Source organism: Leptopilina heterotoma, unplaced genomic scaffold (assembly GCF_015476425.1).
Source record: "Leptopilina heterotoma isolate Lh14 unplaced genomic scaffold, ASM1547642v1 Lhet_54, whole genome shotgun sequence".
Lineage (NCBI taxonomy): Eukaryota > Metazoa > Arthropoda > Insecta > Hymenoptera > Figitidae > Leptopilina > Leptopilina heterotoma.
The window spans coordinates 3,977,076-4,000,340 of NW_025111118.1; the positions used below are offsets into that span (position 1 = coordinate 3,977,076).

Genomic DNA, 23,265 nt, shown 5'->3' on the forward strand with positions numbered 1-23,265 from the left:
TTTTTAGTATTTATTTTCTTTATTAACATTTACATTTATTAATATTTATTTTTTACTAACTAAAATTTCGTTTTTTAAAATAATGAAGGGAATCAGTTGAAGAATATTTTTCAATGGATCCATTTTCGTGGGAGACTTTAATAAATTATAATAAAAAAAAAAAAATAATGCAGTATATTAACTGTAAGAAAAATGAGTCAGTCAATTTTTCGAGTGCACGAGAATCTATCGGTATAATTGCACATATTTTGGTGCAAAGTATATATATACATATACTAATATATATTATGCTTTTTCACACAAAATATTATGATCTCTCTGCAACTCACTTGCCTTAAAATAACAAAAAAGAAAAAAAAAACAAAAAAAAAACTAAAAAAAAAATAATCAATTCTTACATTACAAAAAAAAGTTGCTATTTCAAAATTTTTCAAATTTTCTTTTGATGTAACAATTTTTCTCGTGCATCGAATTCATACTCTAATGTTGTGTTTGCTATTGTGCTCTGTGCCGATATGATAATCAAACAAAAAAAAAAACCTTTTTCAACCACCAGAAAAATATGTAAAATATTCTATCTTGTACCAGGAACAAAAAAAAACGAATAAATTATAATAAATGTAAGTGGAAATTTGTCTTTTTTGATAGTCGTGATTTGATTTTTAGTTTTCTTTTTAATAATAGATGCAAAAATAATAATAATATTTTTTTTTCTGGGTGAAAATAATTATAAGGTAGAAAAAATTAAAATAGAAGAAAATATTATGAAAATAAAAAGAAGAAAGTAATTAATTAGGAAAAAAATTATTAATGTGTAATTTGAATAGAAAAAAATCGAAAAATAGATTTTTTGGATAAGAAATTTTTTTCTTTTTTTATTGAGTGACAATTGGTTCAGACGGTTTTGAACTTTGAGGAGATGATTCGGATTTTGATATTTGTTGAGTGCCTTCCTCCGAACGAATAATTGGCTCTCCATCCAATTTTTCCAAATTTGGTAGTCTTCTTGCAACCTCCATTTTCCAACCATCCGCCTAATAAAAGAAAAAATTTTTTTTTCAAAAATAGCATTTTCTATTCTCATTAAAAAAAAATAATTTAAATATTTCCCCGAAAATTAACTATAAAGAATAATTTGAATATTTCCCTGAAAATTATTATTTTTTATTCTCAATACAAAAATAATTTGAATATTTCAAAAAATTGTCAGTTTTGACAAAATAATTTATAATTCTCTCTCTCAATAAATAATAAAAATATTTTTATAAAAATTACCATTTTATACTCTCAATAAATAAATAAATTAATAAATAAATTAATAAATACATTAAAATAAATAAATGTTATGCTTTCATTAAAAAAATAATTTAAATATTTTCCAAAAATATTTCTCCCCAAAAATTGTCTTTTTATACTCTTGGAGTAAAAAGATAAATTTGAATATTGAAAATAAATTTTTTTTTTCTAATTAAAAATACTGAAAATTAAAGTAAATGAAAAAAATTACCTCGCCACCATCGCACAATGGATTTCCCACGAAAAGTAATTCACGAAGATTCGGTAATTCGGACATTTTTGAAAATTCATTCCACTCGCGAACCAAATTATTGGACATGTACAAAATGCGTAAATTTCTCATTCCCTGAATTCCCTTCATTTTTTCAATCAAATTGTACGATATCCAGAGTTCCTCCAATGTTTCTCCCAATGCTTCTATTCCAGTTAGGCCTTTAATTAAATTTCGTCCGAGTGATAGAATTTTTAAATTTTTCAACGAACTGATTCCTGCGAGGAGAAAAAAAAAGCAGATGTAGTGTAATTTAGTGATTTTTCACCTTCATCAACATTAAATATTCTTTTAATTCTAAAACCAAAAAAAAAAATATAATAAATTTTTATTTTTTAAAATTTATTTCTTTATTATTTTTTTTTTTAAATTAAATTCTTCGAAAATTCTATTTTTGAAAATTAAAAGAAATAATAAATAATTGCTGGGGAGGAAAATTATTATTGAGAAATATGATTTTTTAGAGAGGAAAAATATAATGTTTCGTGGGTTGGCTTTCAATTCAATACATTACAAATTGAAAGCTTTCTAATAGAAAAACTTTCCTCATTAGTTTTCAAACAGTCGTGTACGTTGAATTACCGTCCCCTGATTAAAAGTCTGATAAACTTTTTCTCATACTGTAATTATATTTTTTTTAATTTGAAAAAGCGAGTGCTAAAATTTTTTTCGTTACACTAACTGACTAAGTTTGAATTTTTTTTTGAATATTTTTCAAAATCTGGAGGTAAATTTATTCTCTAAAATAAAATCGTAACTTTTTTAAATAACGAATTATAAACATTAATTATTAATAATAATTATAAATTAACAAAATCATTAATTATTAACAAAATTATTAATTTTTATTTCTTAATATTAATTTATTATTAATTATTATTATTTTATTTTATATTTATTCTCCTTTATAAATAATAATTATTTCTTAACTATTTATTAATATTATAATTCATAAAATTTATTATTAAATATTAAATTCAAAAAATAATTTTTCAAATTTTTTTCAATTATTAAAATTAATAATTATTTAATTAATAATTTATTTTTACAATTATTAAAATGTACCTGCAATTTTTTCAATCATATTCGTGGAGAGGGAAATTTTTTCACAATTGGACAAAATCGCCAGAGAATTATCCATTTTTTCAATGGGTGGCCATTGAAAACTCAAAGTAATTTCAGTTGCTGTCGAAGCTTCCTGTCCATTTTCTTCCTCCCAACGACGAATTGCGTCTTTACATGTCGTTGGTTTTCCCACAGAAGACATTATTTTTTATGAAAAAAAATTAGCCTCTGGCAATAGAACTAAAAATTTTTTTTTTGAACACCTGTTGCAAAAATTTTATTCGATAATTATTCTCTAATTATTCTTAGTTTAATATTATTTCGAGTAAATAATAAATTTATTTATTATTATTAGGTACAGCACCCAGAAAAAAAAATATTTAACTAGACTTTTTATTTGTCTCAAATATATTTTATTTAAAAAAAAAATGATTTATTTGAGTTAAGTAAAAGTATATTTGTCTCAGAGCCAATTAAATTATTTATTTCTTTTAAATAAAAATTTTATTCGACATTAATAAAACTTTTATTTAAAATAATAAATTTGAAATAATAATTTCACATAATGTGAAACAAATAAAAAGGCTATTTGGCTCTGAGTCAAACATATTTTTTTCTAGGTGCGTAATATTATTCTATTTCTTATTAATTATTTTTATTATTACTATTATTATTCTGATTATAATTATAATAAATAATAAGAAATTTTCTTTAATAGTTTATTATTATTTACTTTTTTTATTCCATTTTATTTAATAATCAACGATTTTTGCGCTCTTAATTTTGAGTTGCTATGGTTTCTGTAATTTGTTGTTATTCCTTTGTTTTTTCTCTAGTTATAAAAATTAATTTTCTTCAAATACAAAGTGTCAAATTAATTTTAAATAGTTAACATAAAATGTGTCAAAATACAGTCAAATTTATTTTATATTTTGCATTACTATTCATGTAGAAAGAAACATTTTTATAAATATTGAAGAATTCTCTCTATTTATTGAGTAAGTAAAAGTGTTCTTGTTTTAAAAAATCTTGTTTTATTCAAGACAATTTTTCAGTTCTGTAAGTGATTTATATACCTAATAATTTACAAGCTGAATTATAATTATTTTCTAAATAGAATTTTTTATTATTTATTTCTTCAATTACTCGAATTCATGAAAAAAATTACATTTTTAAAAGAATTTTTAATGACCAAAAAAATTAGTTTAATAAATTAAAATAATAATTTTGTTTAAAAAATATAAATAATTTATTATAATATATATTGAGAATCGTTATCTTGAATTTCAATCTATCCTGAAAAGAAACAAAATAACAAAGAAATAATCACCTCTAATAAGGTCAAAAACACAAGTTCACTTATTTGGAACTCTTCAGTTGTGATTCGTGTTTCGACAAGTTTAGACCCCATTTCTTTCTCATTAAAATTTATAATAATTGTAAAAAAATTTCTGTTATAATTTTTAAACTTTAATTTGTAATTAAAAAAATAATTCGTATATTTGAAATATAATTTACAATATCAAAAAAAAAAAAAACGAAAAGAATTAATTTATAATTAAAAAAAGAATTCGTATATTTGAAATATAATTTACAATATTAAAAAAAACGAAAAGAATTAAAGAAAAAGAATTTTATTTAAAAATAGTCAAATTATTTTTAATTCAAATTAAACATTTTTTTTTATTTTCCACTTTTCCGAGAGTTAGCGAATAATTGTACCTAATTGTTAGCGATTTTTTTTTCATAAAGTGTTGTCTAGTGTTTTTTTTTGTGATGTTCGAAAACAATTCCAAGATGGTGTTTCGAGAGCAAATTTCTAAAAAGGTTTGAAATATTTACATATAATAAATTGATAATTTTTTTTTTTAATAATTTACAAATATTTTAAAAATTGAATTATTGTGCTATTTTTCTTAAATAGTTAGAATTAATTGTCAGTTAGAAATATTAATACTTCCTACTCACCATGAATAGGGGAGCAATAAAATTTCGTTGAATAGAAAATAATTTTCCTTTTGTATCAAAAAATAAAAAAAAAATATTCTGTTAACTGTCATTGAGAGGGGTTTGAAATGTCGTTGCTATGCAATTGTTTATGTTAGTACAGAGCAAGACCAAAGGGAAGGGCATTAATCGGTAAAATCTTACCTCTGTAATCGATATTATTTAGTAACGCAAATTTACATGTAAAGAGAAACTGAGGATTTTTATTCTTTTATATTTTACTTTAATTCGTTACTTAATTATAAATTATAAATAATAAATAATTATAAAGATTAATGATATAATTAGAATTATAATGAATATTTTAGTTGTCAGAAAAGTAATAAATAGAAATTTTTCTTTTTAATTATTTTAGTTAATTTAATTATTATTATTATTAATATTTATTATTAATTAATAGTAAAATAAATAATTGAGTGAAATAATAATATTAATATTACTAATGGTAAATTTTTTAAGCTCTTAATTATAAAATATAAAAATATTATTTATATATTCGTTTTTTAAAGACATTTTTATTTTATTCACTGAAGGGTTTATTTCAAAATTCCATATAATTAACATAAAAATTCTAATGAATTTATGAAAATTATAAATGAAATATAAAAAGACTATTGAAAGTAAATTTGAATTAATTTAAGAATAACTTTAGTGTTAATAGATTGTATTAATATTGATCAATATTAATAAATTATGTTAATATTATTAACAGATTGTATTAATATTAATAAATGTTAATAATATTATTGACACTATTAATATTAATATAATTTATAAATATTATTAATTAATTTAAATACAGTTAGTAATACGAATACTATTTATTTGAATAATGTTTAAACAACTAAAACCATAATTTTGAATACCGTTTGTTTGTTTGTATATTCTTTTGTAAAGTAAACTTTTTTTTTAATTCTTTTACTAAAAATTTCGATAAAAGACTAAAAAGATTCAGATTTCAACCACAATAGAGGGGGAGGGAATATCGATTTTCTCAAATTTCTCTGTACTTCTCTATTTTATTTCGTTCAATGCAAAGTACCGATTGAATATTGCTGTGAAAAGTGATCCGTAAATGCTATTGACAATGCTTTTTACACGTATTTTTTTTCTAAATAAAACTTGATTCCACATTGCCAACATTTTTTTTTAACTTTTGATGTATTTTCAATTTCGAATAATTCCTATACACTGTTTCTGAATTACACTCACAATTAGTGATTTAACTTTTATTTTATTATTCAAAGTATCTTTGGTACTTTATAAATCATGAAGCAAAATTATTTTTCAAATTCAACGACAATTTTCGAGTAAATTTTTCAGGAAAATTTTTTAATTTAAAAATTTTTTTCTAAGTTATTAATTTTTTAATTTTTATTTATTTTTATAAATTTCGTTTTATTTTTTATTATCCACAAGTCTTGGATGTTCGAAGGAACGAAATATTTGTCATAAAAAAAAATTTCAGTATTGATTGTAATAAAAAAGAAAGATCAAAATTTTACATATTTAGAAACTAATTAATTTTTTTGATTCGAGAGACAAAATTATTGAAATAAAATTTTACACTATTGAAAAGAGAAATAAAAGAATTTCGTTCAATTAAACAATTTAGAAGTTTAGGAACATTTTTTTATAAGTTTTTGTTTATTAACTTTATTTTTCTTTCTTTTTGTTAATTTTTTATTATCTTGTCCTTTAATTAGTGTTTTTTATTTTTTACCATTTAATCAGTTTTTATTATTTTTTTCTATTTTCGGATTGAATTTTTAATATTTTTTTCTGTTATTCAATTAAATAGTTGGGTTTATAGAAAAAAGTGTGAAAAAAAGTATTTAATGAATTTCTGTATTTTTTTTTATTATCGAAAGATTTGGCAGTATTGTCTTTCCACATTGTTACAATACAACGAATAAGATATTTTTATTATTATTTTACAGTATTGAAACACACGAATTTGGGTTTTGAAATAGGCTTTGTGAATAAGATTTTTGGATTCTGGACAAACCCCTCGTGTTCGGAAGAAATATTTTTCCATATTTGAATATTTTGATTTTTTTATTTATATTTATATTTCGAAATATCGCAGTTTTTGACAGTTTTCAATTCGATTCGGCAATGAAGGAAATATTTTTTTTTCTTCGTTCATATTTTTTATTCGAAATTAATATTCAATAAAATTGATATTTGAATATTAATTTATAACATTGCAATAAAAATTCCAAAATTGTTATGAACAATAAATTTGAAATAAATTTTGGATAAAAATTAAAAATTGCGGAAAGATTGAAAACTGTCAAAAAAAAAATTGTTATTAACACTTTGAAGATGATAATTATGTATAATTAAAGGACAAAAAGTACCTATAAGATTATACGGATTCTCGCTTAGTTTTTATAAAAATATTCGAAAGGCACTTGATAAAAATCTTAGGTTGTCAAGAGACATTTTTACGATTACTTAAAAGACCTATATTTTTATGTATATATAATATATAGGAAATCGAAAATAAAATCTAATCGATTATTGAAAAAAAATTACATACAATATATATTCGCAATTTTTTTTTTTTTTTTTTTTTTGCTTCGATATTCCAGAAAATTCCAAACAAAATGGAATATGGAATTTTTTTATTTTTATTTGCAAATCTTTTGATAATTTCTCGACTCACGCACGTAAATTAATATTATCACCAGAATATAATATAATTATACACAATAACCATATATCATAAAACGTATATGCAGTAAAATTTAACTAAACTTATTTTCTACATTAGAGGTATATATATATACATCTTATGAAAAAGTTTATCGATTCATTTCTTGTTTTTTTTTTTCTGTACAGAAACGCAGACAAATAAATTGCGCATATTAACAAAATGATATGACAAATGGAAAAATTTTCAAAATTGTTAATTTTTAAATATATTAAGTTTACAATGCGAAAGAAATTTGGGATAATGTGTAAATTAGTACAATTTTTCTAATTACAATTTTTTTAATGACTATGTGATTTTTTTTCGATATAATTGGTTCTTTTTCTAGTCTTGGTCCAATGGGAACGTCTTTTTTTGATTTTCAATTTTTGCAAGAAATTTTCTATTCATTAATTTCTGCTTTAAATTTGTCGTGAATTTTTTTGTTGATATTTATTGGTTTGGAATATAAATAATTTTGAAAAATGAAATTTTAATTTAAATTCTGTCTTATTAATTAATTCCTCTATAATTAATTAATTAGTTATGATTTAGAAGTTTTGAACGTTTAAATGAACGAGAATTTATTAATAAGTAAAGAATTAATTAATTGTGAATTAATTAATAAATAAAGAATTAATTAATTGTGAATTAATTAATAAATAAAAAATTGTGAATTAATTAATAAATAAAAAATTATTTAATTAATTAATAAACGAAGAATTAAAAACCAAATGTTTTCTTGTTTCAATAGTGAATTTTTCTTTTTGAGTTTATAATTTGAAATGAGAGGTAAATTTCAACAAGTATGATAATTAAAGGCAATCAAGTGTTCTTTGAATCTAAAATTTTACGAACCAATAAATTTCAACTCTCACGCAATCGATTCGACGTTCATTATAGATGATGAAAAGTGTTGATCCCTTTGAAATAGGTTGGCACAATTTTTTTTATTTTTTTTTTATTTGAGATAATCATTGGTCGATCATTAAGCCGAACTGATTGTCCTTTCAAGGATCGCCAATGATTTTTGATATATATGCACTTAAAATTAGATAAAATGTTATATCATTGATAATAATTTTCAGTTCGCCTATTTAGTATTATGATAATTTCTCAATTTTTCTGAACATTGAAAAATTTTTCTTTATTTTTACGAAGTAAATAGAAATTTTTTATTTTGCTTCGTGAAACGTTGACTAGTAAAAAGTTGAGAAAAATTGAAAAATTGTCATCGAAAAAGGCTTAAATTGATATATTTGCATTTTTTTCTTGTAATTACATTTTCGTAATTCTTTTTTATAATTCTTTTTGGTATTTCTTTTATTGTAATTTTCTTTTTAATTATATTTTTATTATCATTTTTTTCTATTGATTTTTATATGTATTTTTGTATTTATTTTTGTAAATTTTTTTGTAATTCTTTTTTTAATTCTTTTTGTAATTATTTTCGTAATTCTATTGTAATTCTTTCGTAATTCTTTTTGTAAATCTTTTTGTATTTCTTTTTGCGATTCTATTATATTTTACAATAAAATTTTGAATGTTCAAATAAACGAATAGTTTTTCTGTGAAAATATTCCCAAAAAACTAGTAAATTAAAAAGTATGGTAAATTCAAAATTATACTTAATTAACAATTAATTGTTTCAATATACACAATAATTTTTTATTTTTAATAATAGTTTTCAATAATTTTTCACTATAATACAAATTAAAAATAGTAATAAAAATATTGACGTTTATTTGAACTTTCAAAACTTTCGCGTTTCCTTTTGTATAATTTTTTTTTGTAAATTTATTTTGTGATTATCTTTTTGTAACTATTTTTTAATAATTATTTGTTTTTTTAACTATTTTTTTGGTAATATTATTTGTTTTTTGTAACTATTTTTTTTTTTTTGGTAATTATTTTTCTTTTTTTGTAAATATTTTTCTTGTAATCGTTTTTTTGCAATTGAATTTAAAGAACGTGGAGATTTTCGCAATTTTTAAATTTACTGTCCTCCTTGCCAAAAAGCCACGTGAGCATTTGTCTTGCCTTCATACTTGCTCTCACAACGCCACGTGATTTGTACCATCGTCCACTGCTTTCTCCATTAACTGTTCTATTATCCAAATGTCCCTGGACAATGTTTAATCGTATTTGACTTAAAATTCCCACCAATAGATCGTCGACATTGTGATTTATTCCGACTGATATTTCAATGAATTTTGTTCGATATGTACACGCCACACATTTTCCATCTGAAAAAAAACACAAAAACAATTAGAATCGTATTTTTATTTATAAGAAAATAATAATTTAATCATTAATTGAAAAATAATTTAACAACTTAGCAACTGAAAAATAATTTAATATTAATTCAATAATTTAATAATTTAACAATAGCTTAACAATAATAATTTATCGAGAATAACATATTTGCATAAAAAAAGATTCTTTGTCGAGAGAAAAATATTTGCATTAAACAGAAAAAATTATTTCACTTCCCTGAATACTGGTAATACTTTTTCTTTTCCTTTGATTTTTGCCGAGTTTTTCTTTTGTTTAGGTAAATCTGATTAAATTGAAAAACTTAATTAGATAAAAAGGAAAAAAAACAGTAACGTCAGCAAGAATGCTAATTAAAACTTAAATTTATTTAATTTTCTTCCAACTTCCGAAGAGAGAAAAAATTTCCTGTTTTTCCGCCTTTCTGTGATTTGCATGTTTATGTTTTGTTTACATATTTATTTATTCATTCATTTATTTTTCAATTTATTTACATTTGCTATTCATTTATTCTTTTATTAATTTACTTAATTAATTTGTAATAATAAATTTAATTTTGTTACTCATTTATTTATTCATTCGATTATTTTTTTTATTGCTTCCTCATAGAGAAAGAATTGTATTTATTTATTTCGTTATTTGTTAACTTTGTTTTAATTTGTTTATTTATTTTAATTACTTATTTTACTTTAGTTACTAATTTATTTTGTTATTTATTAATTTTGTTATTTATTAATTTTCTTACTTATTAATTTTATTATTTATTTATATATTTATTATAATTTTTTTACCGGTTTGAAGACATAAAAAAATATTAATATTTTATTTACTTTGTTATTCATTTAACTTTTTATTTATTTTCTTTATTTACACAAGATTCTCGTTACATTAAGGCTGTTGTATCGATTTAATAGTAATCCCTCAAGTTTAAAAGAAAAGTAGAGAAAAATAAAGAAAAATGGAAAAAAAATAAAAAATCGAGGAAAATGGGGAGAAAAAGAGTAGAAGAGAGAAAGAGTGTTGTTCTTGGAAGTAATTTAATTACAATCTGTAAGTTAATCTGAAATTGATGTTTGACTTTGATGAATAAATCGATGTTAATACATACCTTCGGGTGAAACAACTTTGGACCGTACCAAATCAACTTTGTTGCCGACTAAGATCGCTGGTCTGCCTCGCAACAGATCCTGATCGTGTAAACGTGCCAAATGTTCTTGAGCCCTTTGAAATGACGCTTTGTCTATCACCGAATACATTATTATAAATGCATCGGGTTTGGCGATTTTTTCCAATTCGCTCTGCCAAAAAAAAGAAACGAAAATTATTTTTTTGGAAATATTGCCAAAATTAAGCCAGTATTGTCGTTATTATTGTAGCTAAAAATTTAACCAGTATTCGTCAAAGATTTTAGAAAAAAATAGTTTTTCTAGTTAGCTGCGAGATTAGATTAAATATTTTGCCAACATTTACCCAACATTCACCCAAGATTTGAATAAAAATAATTTATTATATTTCCCCCTAACATTTGGCTAAATATTTTCCCAGAATGTACCGAAGATTTGAATAAAAATAATGTTCCAATTTAACGCCAAGATTTGGCTAAATATTTTTCCAAGATTGACCCAAAATTCAGCCAAGATATAAATAAATATAATTTATTTTTCCCCAAAAATATGGCTAAATATTTTCCCAGAATGTACCGAAGTTTTGATTAAAAATAGTTTTCCAACTCAGCGCCAAGATTCGGCTAAATATTTTTCCAAGATTGACCCAAAATTCAGCCAAGATATAAATAAATAATATTTATTTTATTTTTCCCCAAAAATAAGGCTAAATATTTTCTCAGAATGCACCGAAGTTTTGAATAAAAATAGTTTTCCAACTCAGCGCCAAGATTTAGCTAAATATTTCGCCAAGATTCGCAACAAAAATAATTTTTGAAGTTTGCCATGAAAATTTGGCTAAACATTTTGCCAATCTTCGCCCATGATGTGAATAAAAATAATTTATTATATTTTCCCAGAATGTACCGAGGATATGAATAAAAATAGTTTGCCAACATAGCGCCAAGATTTGGTTAAATATTTTTTTAAATAATATAATAATTATTTTTCTCACCTTTGGATTGGTAATATTTAAAAATTTCAATTCACTCTCCTCTCCATTCAGCATCACAAAAACTGACTGCTCACAGGGCATATCTGCAACAAATGATTAATATTAATTAAGAACGAAAAACAAAACTAATTAAATACAAATTTCTTAAATTTTTCCTTTCTTATAAATAAAATATATATTAATTTCTACCATAAATTGGTTCGAATTTTTAAAACAGAACAAAATAAAAAAAAAAACCTTAGAAAAATGTGCAAAAAAAAAATGCTGTATAACTGTTATTAAAAATTGAAGAAGAACATTTATTTCTACCCAACCAAATTCTCAAATATTATTCAAAAGATTTCTGTGAAAATTGGAAAAGTTTTTTGATTTTCAAAAATAAGTTTACGGCATATAGAGAGAGAAACTGTTGAAAATTTGACTTGGAAACAATTTCTGCGACAAAACCCATGACGTCGGAAGTGACGTAATCTTTGTTCTAAAAGCGTCTTCGATGGGTCACGTTTACGATGCAAGTAGAAATCTAAGAGAAGACAACGAATCACGAAACCGATTACTACCGGGAGATGTTAAATGTCAGGTCGAAATTACATTGACGTCAGTTCAAGTGATCGCAAAACTAAGATCAATCTTTGTTACAAATATAATAATAACAATTTTTTTTTTGCAAACTAAAAAAATACATTTTTAATAAAATAATAATAAATATCTTTAAACCATTAAATATTTTAGATAAATAAACCGGAAATTAACCGTGAAAGTATTACCACACTTTATCCCACCATTTTCTATTCAAATTAATTTTTTAAATCAAAATTTTAATTTTTGTTAAAAATTTTTTTTAATAAAAATTTTTTTTTAATAAAAATTAAAATTTTGATTAAAAATTTCTTTTTAATAAAAATTAAAATTTTGATTAAAAATTTCTTTTTAATAAAAATTAAAATTTTGATTAAAAATTTCTTTTTAATAAAAATATTTATTTTTATGAAAATTTTCTTTTTAATAAAAATATTTATTTTGATTAAAAAATAATTAATTTGAATAGAATGAGAGTAAAAATGTAGGTAAAAAGTAGTTATTTTTTGGAGAAAGAAATTATTTTTTCTTTACGTTCATTCATGAGGTATTTAGTTGAAATTCTTAATTGCATGTCAATTAGATCTTTACATATTTATCAGGCGAGTAAATAATAATGATTAATCAAAGCGATTTGTACTCTTTGAATGGCCTTCAATCAAAAATAATATTGACATGTGTCAATTAATACGTGCCAAAATGTCATATGAGGGGAAAGCGTCGCATTTGCAATAACAGCGGTTCTATTTTGAAGGATTGAATTACACTTCAATTAGTCTATTGATAATTCAAGATTTTCATGGAATTCAATCGTTATTAGTTGTACAATAGAGGCAATAATTAATCTCGTGGGAAATTGTTCACTTTTTTAAAATTTATTATTATTATTATTATTATTATTAATATTAGTTTTATTCTTACTGTTATTATTTATTTTAAAGTAAAAGAACTTGAAATAAATTTTTACAAATTAAATTATTCAAATAATATTATTATTTTCAGTAAATTATTAATTTTCATGTTTTTAAACATTTGAACGTTCAAATGAGCAAAAATATTTTTTTCCTGCTTTTAATTCCTATTTTTTATAGAAAATATTTATATTTATAAAAAAGATTATTTCTTGAGTAAGTAAATGGTTAATTTTAATTATTTCTCCTTTTTGTATAGTAATTTTGAAAAAATATTTAAACAGAAAAATAATTTCATCCAATTTTGAACATTCAAAACTTGAGAAAAAAAAATTTACATTTATTTGCAAATTAATTTTATTCTCTAATTATCGTGTTTTTCAATTCGATTTCTAATATTTAATTACTGAAGTAACAAAATAAATGTATAAATAAATAAATTAAAAATTTAAATAAATAAAAATGTTTACTGTAAAAATTATATGAAATTATAAATATAAAAAAAATAATAAATCGATTGTTTGTCAAAATGTTTACATTATGAAAAACTAATAATAATAAAATATAAAACACAAGAAATTAATTATTAATTTATTCAAAGAAAAAGAGATATTTTTTTCTTCTGTGAAGAATTATGTCAACTAAATAATCCTCATCTCTCCCTCCCTCTCTTTCTCTCTCCTCTCCTAAATTTATAAATCGTGAAAAAAATGAAAATGTTTTACAAAACATAATACCATGTAAAATATAGAATTTATATATAAATTCAAAATACTAATAAATTGACGTTATTTAATCAGTTCGCGAGTAAATCATTCTTATTAATGAAAAACAAAATTTTCAAAGGGTTTTAAAATAAAATTTTACGGTAAATTTTTTTTTTCCTCTGTAAAATTTTTGTCGTTGTGTCGAAGAGGGGGGAGAAGGGAAATTATGTCAAGGATTTCATTTAGAAAACATTTTCATAATATTCGCAGAATAATTTTCGTAAATTTGACATAGAGCACGTTCGACAAAAATCTATTTTTCACGTGAGAAAAAAAAATGATTTTTTTTTTTAACTGAAGGGATTATTTTTCATTTTGGATAAAATGTGGATGAAAAAAAGAGCGTTAGTACTTTTTTTTTTCTTTAATAAATTTAAACAAATTTTTTTTATGGACAAATCTTGGTATTGTATATAGAGGACGCGGATTCGAAATAGAAGCGGAAAGTGTGAGAAAATCAGACGATGAACAGACACGAGTCTCTTCTATGATGTGCATTTATAGCGCAACCTGGTACAAATTTAAACACATCTATTTTCTACACGTCTTCATGCACTTTTCACTTTTTTTATATTTCTTTCTCAGTAAAAATTTTTTCGTTTTTATTTCATTTATTTCCAACTAAGCGCGAAAGAGAGTGAGAGAGAGAGAGAGCGCGCTCGCTCGCGTGCTAACAATTCTTCTTGATAATTTCAAGATTTTTCCTGTATTATTATATTTTTTTCTTTTTCACATTCTTTTTCTTCACTTCAATTTCTCCTTGGCCTCGATCTCTTTTTTTAGAATTAAGCGCAAAAGCGCATTTTTTTCAATGAGTTTTCAATTTTTATTTTTATTATTATTTTCTTACGATTCAAAGATATATAAATTGAATGTTTCGTTAATGAGTTCTTTCACCTCGTAGATATAGTGACGAATGTAAGAGGAGCAACAACTAAAAATGTAATTTAATTGACGAAACTTTTTTTTAAACTATTTTAACGATTTTATATAGAAAATTTGTTGCTTTGAAATTTAAAATTAGTTTTTATTAATTTTAGTTTATAAAGAAAATTTGTTACTTTGAATTTTAACATTTCAATATTAGTTTTTGTAAATATTAATTTTATTTTATAAAGAAAATTTGTTGTTTTAAACTAAAATTATTTTCTAATCAAAGAAAGTATTTTTGAAAAATATATTTTTGCGCTAGGAAAATATTTTCGTTGGCAATGAGAAAATGTTTTTTTTTTTTTTTTTGGTTTCTAATCAAAGGCTATAATTATCGAGTAAATATTTATTTGAACTAAATTAATTTTTATTTGTTATAAATAGAATATTCGAGCCATCAATTTTTGTATTTGCAACGATTATTATTTAATAAATAAATAATAACAATCAAAATAATAATAAAGAAAATAAAAAAAATAATAACAATAATAATAATAAAAGTATAATAAAAAAAGTATTGAAAAAATAATTAAAGTACAAAATTAGTTATAACTCAGATAATAATTATAGGTTAAAAATAAACACTGAAAACCAAATAATATCTTTTCAATGATCAAAATAAAATAGTTCATAAAAATTATCTTGAAATCAGTGAAAGAATTTTTTATTCAAAATATTTTTATAAACAGTAATTAATTCTCCAATTTTCAATGAAATTTATATTTATTACTTTTTATTTAATCTCCTTGAGTTTTTTTTCCTCAATTTTCATTAAAACTCATTGCGCTTTCTATTTGTATAAAAAATTCCTCTCAATATAAAAATAATTCGTTTCTCTTTAAATAGAATATTAAATATGAGAGAAAATTTTATAAAAGTAGAGAAAATTACGTATTTTTGCAATAAATTTATGCAATAAAAATTTGTCATTTTTGTCGATTTGTTAAATTATTAATAAATTAGGTAGAAATTTAATAAAATTTCGATTCGAATATATTTCATTGGAGTTTATTTTAGTTTTTAGTTTTAGTTTTTGTTAAATTTATTTATACAATAAAGTAAATTAAATAAATTTAAATAAAATAAATAAAGAAAATTACTAAAATTACTATAAAATTACTAAAATTAAAAAAAAATAGTAAAATTAAGAAAATTAAGAAAATTAATAGAATAAATAAAATGAATAAAATATAAAAAAGAAATTAAAATAAATATAAATAAAATTTTTCATTTAAATCCTTATCAGAATTAATTTTAATTGTACTCGAATAGAAGCAGTAGATAGAAAATTAAACCACATTTTTTTTTTATATTGAAACTTTAAATTTCTCGAATTCTCATTTTTTTATTGCATCACAAGTTAAATCGCATTCAATTTTCTCCAATTACATTCCGTATAACTCTTCTACTATATTCTTATTTCACGTATAATAAATTTTTTCTCGAGAAAATTGAGACGATCTCTTTTTAAGATTTAAATCAGATTATTGAATTATTAGATTTGTTTATACTGAGTCTTATAAGAATAAGTATATATGAAAAAGGAATCGAATTAATAACTGGAGAAAATTTTTAAAGATATGAAAAATTTTATCTGTAGAAGAAGAAATATTCCTAATATAATTTTGTACTCTCGTTTAGAAGAGAGAGAGAGAGAGAGAGAGAAATGTTTTCTAATTATTGTCAAAGAATGAAAAGAATTCTTTCGTTGGGGATTCTTGAAAAATTTAGAAAAATTGTTGGAATTTCGAAGGCATTCTGAAAAATAAATCTTATAGGGATTCTGTGTGAGGATCATAAATTTGTATTTTTTCTCAAGCATTATTTACAGACATCATTATAAATGTAAAATTCTTTCGTATATTTTTCTACAATATTGTACTTTAATTTTATTTTTTTATTTATTTCTTATTCTTTTTTATTTATTCCCTATTTTTTTTTTTTTTTTTTTCTTATTTATTTCCTATTGTTTATTTATTTTTTTTTTATTTATTTTCTATTTTTTATTTTTTTCTATTTATTATTTATTTCCTTTATTTGTTTTTCCATTATTTCTTTCCGATTTTTATCTTTTTGACAAAACATATTTTGATTCTTTATATTATTTATTCACAATTCTTATTTTTTTGGTTTCAATTATATGAAAAAATTGTTTGTTTCAATTTTTTATTTTGATTTTATTATTTTATTATTTATCTTTTTTACTTTTCATTGAATTAGTTTATTTCTATTTTTTCTGTTTGTATTATTTTTTTCATTTTTTATCTCTTTTTTGCATTTGTTTCAATTATTAATTTATATTTTTCATTTCTTTGTTTTTTTATTTATTTATTTATTTTTGGTTAATATTTAATTTATATATTTCTTCAATTATCAATATAATTTATTTCTTTGTTCTCAACTTATTTTTTCTTTGTTATATTATTTTTTTTCTCCTTTCATTTATAGAATGGAATTTCTTCTATTCATTTTATACTACTTTTAATTTTTTATTCTCCATTTTTGTCTATAAAATTTATTTCTAATTTCTCTCCACTCATTTTCAATAATTGAAAATGATTTAATTTAATTTTTAAAGAATAATTATTATTCATTAAAAATTAAAATTAATAAACCAATTAATTTTTTTGATTTTTAATTTCTATTTATTTTCTTCTGATTCTCTTTTATTATTCAGTGTGGTTAATTTCAGAAAATCCAATCAAGTGATTGGGAATTTTTTTTATGTAATGTTCTCCTAATGGAGTGAATTATATAAAGTGAACTTTTCTTTTCTCTTTTTTTATTCGAAAGAAAACGAAGAAAATTTTATGTTTTTTGAATGAATTCTCTACTCTTTTTCTTTTGCATTATAACATTTGACGTGGCTTCATTATATAGAAAGGAATTGAACGTACTTTTTTTTCATGTAAAAGTCTCGGGGTTGTAAATTGAAAGCTTTACATTTCATTGTAAGCAGTAAATTGATATTCATTTTATTTTCTCTCCTTTTTCTATTGTAAAAACATATTTTTCCGTGTATAAAATTTCGTTTCTCCATTTCACCTCTATTTTATAATTTTTAAATTTTCATAATATATTAAATTCTATATAGAGGGCGAGGGGAAGACAAAAAATCCAATTCAGATGAAAGAGTAAAAATATTTTTGATTTTTGAATTATAATTTAATATTAATTAAATTTTATTTTACAAAAAAAGATTTTATTTTTAAAAATTTTATTTTATTTTTAGTCGTCATATATGAGCTTTTAAATGTTAGTGAAGTTGCTCGTAAATGTTGCAGCTGCATGGATGCTTAAATTCTTTATGGTATAACATTAATATTTTACAAGACATATTGCACTGTCAAAATAGTAGCAGGATAACAAAAAAAAAAAAAAAAAAAGAGGAAGAAGAGAAGAAATATAAAACCGGAAGTAGTATTATTCCACTTAATTCCTTATTCTCTTGTTGAGCTCTCGAGTAAAAATGAACGTGTATTTTAATCTGAAATTCAATGTTTTATTATTGCAAAAATACGTAATTTCCTCTAGTTTTATAAAATTTTCTCTCATTAATTAATATTCTATTTAAAGAGAAGCAAATTATTTTTATATTGAGAGGAATTTTTTATACAAATAGAAAGCGCAATGAGTTTTAATGAAAATTGAGAAAAAAAACTCAAAGAGATTAAATAAAAAGTAATAAATATAAATTTCATTGAAAATTGGAATTAATTACTGTTTATAAAAATAAATAAATAAAATAAATAGAAAAATATTTCTTCTATTATTTAAGTAAAATATAAATAAAATACATTTAATAAATAATTCGAAAATAATTTAAAATTCACTTATTTGATTAAATAAATTAAATAAATTAAATAAATTAAATATATTAAATAATTAATTAAAATAAATTCTATCTAAATTCAATTATTTCGATTATTTAAATATTTCTCCTATTATTCTTGACAGGAAAAGTATTTTATTAGAGGACTTTCTTTCTTTTTTTGATTAAATCCTTTTTTTTCTTCTTTTTTTAACGAAGGAATAACGACCCCAAGACAACAACACTGATAAGGGGAATTGTTCTCTGGACTGTATTATTGTTTTCTCTTAAAATAAATGACAAAGAAAAAAGATTTTTCTCGGTAGAAATCACTCTGCAAAGATAAAGGAGTTGCAATGACAGTGAAAAAGCATAAGGTTAGGAAGAAAATATAGAAAAAAGTAAATAGAACAATATTTCAAGAGAATTTATATATATGAACGAAAAAAAAAATTAATGAAATTCCTTTTTATTTTACAAAAAGAAAGTCATTTTCTAATTAAAATTCCATCATTTTTCTATTTATTCCTTTTTCTCATGTTCGAAACAAAGGGAGGAATATTGCGATGTTTTTAGCGAGAGCATTTTTAATTATTTATAATTTTTATTATTATTATTATTATTATTTTACCATTTCGAAAAATTCAAATTAGGTAAATAAACGATTAAATAAATTAAAAAATAAAAGTATAAATAAGTAAATATTAAAGTTTAAATAATTGTTTTAAATAAATAAATGCAGAAGAATGGGACAATTTTTAAATATAAAAAAATGTAATTAGTGTGGAAAAAATTGTGGCAATTGTGATAATAAGCTTTTAAAAGAAAATTATATTTATTTAATAAATAAAAAATACGAAAATAGGGGAACATAGTCTAGGTCGGCCACCTTTTTGACTTTTGTTTATAACTTTTTTTTAAAAATGAATTTGGACAATTGAAGTATATGGTTGGAAAGTCCTGTTTAATAGGAACATTTTTTCTGTACAAAGTAAATTGACAGGTTTAAAAATGAAAAAGTTATAAAGATTTAAAAAAAAAAAAATTTGTAGTCCAGGTTGGCCATTACAGTCAAGGTCGGCCATGTTTAAAATTCAAAGGGCATTAATCGTTAAAAAATAAAATAACATGTTTGGAGTTACGGAAAATTGATTCTTTATTGTTTACAGTTTGTAACTTAATGAAATAACAAAATAATAACAATAAACAATATACAAAAATAAATATAAATAAAAAAAAGTTTTGCACTAAAATATTAATAAAATTAAATAAAAATATTAATAAGATGATCAATTATATTATGAGTTATACAGAATTGCAGTTTTTGCAAATGAAGTAGCTCGTCCTCAACTTTGCGCATTTTAAACACATAGTGGCCGACCTTGACAGTAAGTAACATTACCGAATTGTTGTAACCATAAAGAAATACGTTTCGGGATTCGATTTTTTACTTTGTTTTCCTTTCAACCATGAGTCCCACAAATTTTCTGCATACTTGCCTTGACGATTCAATTTGTTTTTTATCTTTTATTAATGGTTTTTCACATTATGCACAAAACTTTTTTTGAGCTTTTTTTGTACCGACGTCACAGAAAACACAATTTTCGATTTTCCGAAAATGTAATTGAACAAAAAGTTAGGTTTCACTAAGACAAGCTTCGACAAAAATGCGCGTAGGTGGCGCTAGTGAACTTGACAAAAAAACGCGAGTGGCCTACCTAGACAGTAGGCCAACCTTGACTACATTCCCCTATATATAATAGAATGTAAGTAATGCATAACAAAATAGTAAATAGTAAATAGTAAATAAAAATATAAAAAAAACTATTTATCAATATAGTAATGATAAGATTAGGAAAAAATTATTCGGATCGAGTTTATCGATAAAGAGATAATGCAGATGCAATGACAGTTTGTTGTCTTGAATTGGACCTAAACTAATAAAACCGCAAATAGATTCTGGTTTTTCCTCGATTCGTTAAAAGCTACGCACAATTTTGCTACGGGATTTCTTTACAGCATAAAGAAGCACATAAAGTGATTTCTAATAATAAAATTACTTTTTTATTATCAGAAATAAATAATAAAATTACTTTTTTTCACAGAAAATAACAATGGTTTTATTTTAGTTCTTAATTTTTTCTCCATCACTGACAATTTTTCTCTCTGAAAATTACGATTTCCAAATTTTTATTTTACAATTTAATATTGAAATAAAATTTTAGAAATAAAATTTTAAATACAGTTTTATATTTGGAAATTTTATTAATTGCACAGCTTATTTTTCCAATTCATCAGATTTTTTGTTTTTTTTTCCACTAAATACTTCTCAAAAATTATAATAGAAAATATTTTTCAATCTATCAAATAAGAAAAGAAGGAAAGAATTTTTTTTCCTCCTTCATCATTGGATATTTATCGAACAAAAAATGAAAATTGAAAAAGAAATCGAATTTCAAACTTTTAATTTTGTTATTGGCGCGAAACAAAGATATTAAGAACAAAAAAGTAGTTGCAAAAAAAGTTCTATAGATTTATGAAAGAGGCTTTTTTTTAAAAAAAAAATAATAAAACACGGTTTCTTTTGAAAACTTTGTGCTCGTGAAAAATGCAAGTAGAGTGCAAAATAAACGTTAAAAAGTCTCGACTTTTAGTCCTGACATTTTAAAATGGAAAAATAAATTATATTTCAACGTGAAATTGTTATTAGACTCGGCTTTTTTACGCTATATGAGAAATATTAAAAGTATGGGCTATAAAATTTTGTACTATTCAAAATTTTTCAATTATTATTATTATAATTATATCATTATTATTATTATTATTATTAATTTAACTAGCAACAATTCGCGCGCTGTCAACTTTTTTTTTACTATTTTGTATAAAATTAACAATTTTAAAAATGATAGAATTTAAAAATTTTTAATACCTAAAAAATTTTTTTATGAAACAAAAATATGGATTGAAATTTAATTTTATTACTATTAATAACTACTATCAATTATACTATTAAGAAATTTTAGTTTTTGTAAATTAAACTCTTTCTTCAGGTCCTTATTTATTAGAAAATAATTTTAGATAATTTAATTAATTGAAATGATTAAATTTTATTAGTTTGAAAACAAACAATTTCGACACTTGACTTGTGTCAAGTGTCAAAATTGTTTGTTCAAATACAGCAAAAGTTGAAAATAATTTCTCTCTTACAGTCGAAAATTTACAATAAAAATTTTTAACCAACTAATTATTTTCAAAGTTGTCAATAAATTAATTCTTGAATATTATTTTTCATAAAGTTGATCTTAATATAGTAAGCAAGAAAAAATAATAAAATTGTTACAAAGAAAGGTTTAATAATAAATTTTTTTGTACTTGTTTAAAAAAAATTAAAGAATTTTGTACAAAAATTGTGATTAAAAAATAGAAATTATGCAAATATTTTTCTTCATTTTCTAAAACAAACTTTTAATTTTCCGAGCAAAATTGCGATTGATAAACAGAAAATATGCAAAATGGGCATATTTTCTATTTTTTAATTGTTAAATTTTAAAAATATTCTAATTTTTGTGTAAAAGTAAAGAAAAAACTATGGACCATTTTGATTTAATAAACAACAATTTTCAACGAAACTTTATTTTTTTATTCAAAAGAAATGAAAAAAATGTGCATGATTTCTATTTGTTAATTGCAATTTTTGACACAAAGTTTCAATTTTATTTTAAAAGGGAAAACATTTGCGATAATGTCTTTTTTCTCAATAAAATAATAATTAATAAATAAAACCAGATAAATTGTTTAAAAATAATAGGTATTTGTTTTAAATTAATTAATAGTAAAAATTTTGAATTTATTATAAAATGAAAAAAAAATGACAATAAAAATAATAATAAAAAAGTTACTGTAATAATATTCTTATAATATAAAACAATAATTTTATCACTTGGTCATTTTTAATTATTATAAAACACGAAGAAATCGATAACTCCGAGTCTTCGACTCGGAGCAATCGCTATCTTCATGTTTTATAAAAATATTCTTATAAGTTATTGAATTTAAAAACATTTGAATTTGAATGTTTTGAAAAATTTTAATTCCTACGGAAAAATAATATTTAAATATTTATTTAAAAAAAAATTGATGTTTTCGAATAATTTTACAATTAAAGAAATTCGTAAATAAATGTAGCAGAACATTTTTTTGAGTAAAATTTTTTCCTCTATTTTCTAAAAATTAAAAAAGTTTCAATGTCATTTTCAATTAAAATTTGTAATTGAAAAAGAGAATAGAATATGTAATGTTTCTTTTCCAAAAGAAAAGAATGAGTTTCTGAACAATATTGTTATTGAGAAATATAAATTATGCATGAAATATTTTCTATTTCTTAATTATAATTTTTTAACAGTTAACAATTTTCTCATATTTTTTATAAATAAAAAGGAGAAAAATTTGCATAAATTACATCAGTCAAACGAAATTTGTTTTAAAAAAAACTGAAGAAAGCATATAATTTACACAATTTATTTATTAATCATAATTTT

The 23,265-nt window shown here is 21.5% G+C and overlaps 2 protein-coding genes across 3 annotated transcripts in view; both read right to left on the reverse strand.

The window, feature by feature from the left end:
- Nucleotides 1–875: 875 nt before the first annotated feature.
- On the reverse strand, nt 876–4,719 carry LOC122508526 (dynein axonemal light chain 1-like). The gene is made up of 4 exons (XM_043621939.1): nt 4,601–4,719; nt 2,633–2,895; nt 1,508–1,785; nt 876–1,034 (listed from the first exon to the last, which is right to left on the reverse strand). Exons 2-4 carry the CDS (start codon nt 2,832–2,834, stop codon nt 876–878), a joined length of 639 nt encoding a protein of 212 aa, XP_043477874.1. The 5' UTR covers nt 2,835–2,895; nt 4,601–4,719.
- Nucleotides 4,720–9,082: 4,363 nt separating this feature from the next.
- The window catches only part of LOC122508400 (GTP-binding protein RAD), a 65,238-nt gene continuing 51,055 nt past the window's right edge, over nt 9,083–23,265 (reverse strand). For both annotated transcript variants that reach the window (XM_043621702.1, XM_043621701.1), the window contains exons 5-7: nt 11,730–11,812; nt 10,720–10,909; nt 9,083–9,583 (exon numbers count right to left, since the gene is read on the reverse strand). In XM_043621702.1, coding sequence (XP_043477637.1) covers nt 9,300–9,583; nt 10,720–10,909; nt 11,730–11,812 — 557 coding nt within the window. In that variant the 3' untranslated portion in view covers nt 9,083–9,299. The remainder of the gene's footprint in view (nt 9,584–10,719; nt 10,910–11,729; nt 11,813–23,265) is intronic.

Excerpts from the sequence above, each read along its gene's own strand:
- LOC122508526 (XM_043621939.1), bottom strand. The coding sequence starts at position 2,834 with ATGTCTTCTGTGGGAAAACCAACGACATGTAAAGACGCAATTCGTCGT. Across the intron at positions 1,786-2,632 it reads TATGATTGAAAAAATTGCAG|GAATCAGTTCGTTGAAAAAT; the intron begins GTACATTTTAAT and ends TTCTCCTCGCAG. Across the intron at positions 1,035-1,507 it reads CATTGTGCGATGGTGGCGAG|GCGGATGGTTGGAAAATGGA; the intron begins GTAATTTTTTTC and ends TTCTTTTATTAG.